This window comes from Macadamia integrifolia, chromosome 12 (genome assembly GCF_013358625.1).
Source record: "Macadamia integrifolia cultivar HAES 741 chromosome 12, SCU_Mint_v3, whole genome shotgun sequence".
In the NCBI taxonomy this organism is placed as follows: domain Eukaryota; kingdom Viridiplantae; phylum Streptophyta; class Magnoliopsida; order Proteales; family Proteaceae; genus Macadamia; species Macadamia integrifolia.
Window position 1 is genome coordinate 9487807 of NC_056568.1, and position 3022 is coordinate 9490828.

At 38.6% G+C, this 3022-nt stretch overlaps 1 protein-coding gene across 1 annotated transcript; it reads left to right on the forward strand.

The window, feature by feature from the left end:
• On the forward strand, positions 1-2384 carry LOC122057240 (29 kDa ribonucleoprotein A, chloroplastic-like). Its single transcript, XM_042619271.1, has 5 exons — positions 1-476; positions 664-765; positions 1030-1326; positions 1950-2054; positions 2177-2384. Exons 1-4 carry the CDS (start codon positions 87-89, stop codon positions 2010-2012), a joined length of 852 nt encoding a protein of 283 aa, XP_042475205.1. The 5' UTR covers positions 1-86; the 3' UTR covers positions 2013-2054; positions 2177-2384.
• Positions 2385-3022: the final 638 nt, after the last annotated feature.

Here is a 3022-nt window from a genome sequence, read left to right on the forward strand (position 1 = left end):
CAATTTCGTCCGCCTCTTCTCCTTCCTCTGGCAAGTTTTTCCTCTCTAAACCTTATCTGGGGCGGCAACACTACACTGAAACAGTCATGGCTTCCACTTCTCTGGTCTTCTCGTCTCCCACTCCCAAAACCATAGCCGTCTCTAACACCCAAAACCCTTCCGCCACTCTCTTCTCCATCGTCTCCCTAACTTCTTCTCCTGCTAAATGTAGCAATAATAGGTCTACTACTTCGATTTCCTTTTCATTTCCCTATATTAAGTCTAAGAGGTACGAGAGCCTGTCGTCTTCTTCGTCTCGTTTCGTTTCTAAAGTAGCTGTTTCTTCTGAATTCGAGCAAGAGGAGGTCGTAAATGAAGAAACTGAACAGAATTTCTCTCCTGCTTTGAAACTCTTCGTAGGTAACCTACCCTTCAGTGTCGACAGCGCTGAGCTCGCCGGACTGTTCGAAGGTGCCGGAAATGTTGAGATGGTTGAGGTCGGTTTTACTTCTGTTTTCTCGATTTTTTGTTTTTTAACATGTGAGTTTAGTATTTTTTGGGAATTTTATGGTTTCGGAGCTGTTCTAATGATTATGACTGTTACTTTTAGAGTTTTCTCCAACTTAGTACTTCTTATTCCTTTGTTTTATTGGGGGGAACTGAAGTTCTAGTAGCTCTTTGCAGGTTATTTATGATAAGGTGACTGGAAGAAGCCGGGGTTTTGGGTTTGTGACAATGTCTACGGTCGAGGAAGTCGAAGCTGCTGCTCAGCAGTTCAATGGATATGTAAGTTTCCTTGCTCATCCTTCTACTACCGTGATAGTTTGTTAAAGGGGGGGGGGGGGGGGGCTTATCTTTAACTGATAAATCTATATTTTTTTGCTCATTAGTATGCAATTTCTATGGGATTATTATCTCTGTACGTAACTTTTCAGATAAAACAATTCCAGAAAACCTCTTTTTACCATATCCAGTGTCTTAGCTCAATTTTGCTTAGTACTGGCGGATGTGTTTCTGGTCTTTAATAAATGAGGATTGGTTATTTTTCAGGAACTCGACGGAAGGCCATTGAGAGTGAATGCTGGACCTCCACCTCCTAAGGAAGGTGGTTCTTCAAGGGGACCCCGAGTTGGGGGAGGATTTGATTCGCAGAATCGGGTTTATGTTGGTAACCTAGCATGGGGTGTTGATGATTTAGCTCTTGAATCCCTGTTCAATGAGCAAGGAAAGGTAATGGAGGCCAAGGTTGTTTATGACAGGGAAAGTGGTAGATCAAGGGGTTTCGGGTTTGTAACCTACGGCTCTGCTGAGGAGGTCAACAATGCAATTTCAGCTCTCGATGGTGTAGTGAGTATACAAAAACCTTGTCTTCCTGATTTGCGTCACTTTATCTCTATATTACCCCTAAAATTGTGAAGTTTGCATCCAAATTCACGATTGACTTTGGGCATACTTTTTTGGAGGAAAGAATATCGATCTTTAAAGAAGACATCTAAAAACACTTATATTTACAACCAACGACATGCTCCACGGTAGTGTTGGAGAGGGAACTATCAAAGTTAGATGGCATAATTACAAGACATTGAAAACAATGAGAAATGTTTAAACAAAAAGGAGGAAATTTCTCTTAGAAGGATGGTTTATTTTTATTGTATCAGGTGGTTAAATCCAATAGTTAATGTTATGAAATTGCCTATTCTTTAGAATTCCCTGTATTAAACAACTAAATTTCTTTCCCAACAAAGATTAAAAAATGGTCAATATGCTTGTCTATTTTTTCATAATTCAATCTTTCTTTCTTTGTTTCTTTCTTTCTTTATTGGTAGAGGGTGGTAAGGTTGACTCCAGCTTATTACTTACGTGATGATTGTCTATCTTATGAAAAGCAATTTATCACTTAACTAGCTTGTGGGTGTTTTCATTTGATTCAACATGTACTTTATTCTTTATCTAATTGTTTTATTGTGCAGGACTTGAATGGCAGATCGATCCGAGTGACCGTGGCTGAATCCAGGCCAAGGCGCCAATTTTGATTTGGGATCTTTGCTACCTCTTTAATCAAGAAAAGACTTTTGGTATGGATCATAACCGTCACTTATTTGTCTGTTAACTTACAGATTTTCTGGTCCCCCTCCCCCCCCCCCCTCCCTTTTCCCCCACAGAAAAAGGGAAAAAAGAGCTGCTTTCTTAATGGGTGGTATTGCATCATAACAGCTTGTGACTCTGTTTATCAGATGTGATTTTCATGCTTATTCTTGAGACTTGAGTTGCTATGCCCAAGCATTTTATTTATCTTTCCTTTATATGATTTATTATTATGTATATTTTAGCATTGTAGGCCCAACTAATATTTAACAAGTTAATGGACTCCTGCATAAATAATCTTTCAAAGGTGGTTCTATTCACCCTTGGTTCATTTGTGAAAATTCAAATATCACACAACCATTGGGAAGCCCAACATGCTAAAGTCTTCATATAATGGAGTAAAAGACCAACATTGAAGACAACAATGGAAGAAGACTTTAAAACAATTCATATAGAAGTTTGCACAACTAACAGCCTTCACAAATTCCCTTTTCTTGGTGGATTTGCATTTCTATTGTGCATGAACGATAGAAGGCTCCCCCCCCCCCCCCTTTTTTTCTCTCGGAAAGAAAAGCAGAGGGTTTCTCTGAAAATGTAGTGTATCAATTTCTTTTTGTTGCAAATTTATAAGCAGGAGTTTTACTTGTAGTTAAAGGTTTCCTAGATCTACACTAGTTTGCTTTGGTGGCCCAAATATCTGCCACAAGGCTGTTCTGTTCTCACATAAATTTGTTTACGTGTTATCTATGTCATCAATGTATCAATTTAGTAAGCTCCAGCCCAATCTGGTTTTTATGTAAATCTTTGAAATTCAATGTCAGCAACTATGGGAGTACTTTAGCTTAATGGTCACAAACACATGGATAGAAGTTGTAACATGGTGGGTCATACAGTGGAGGTGGGGCCAAAACTTAAAACATAACTAATATTTTTTTCAGGGTTTTTTTTTTTTTTTTTT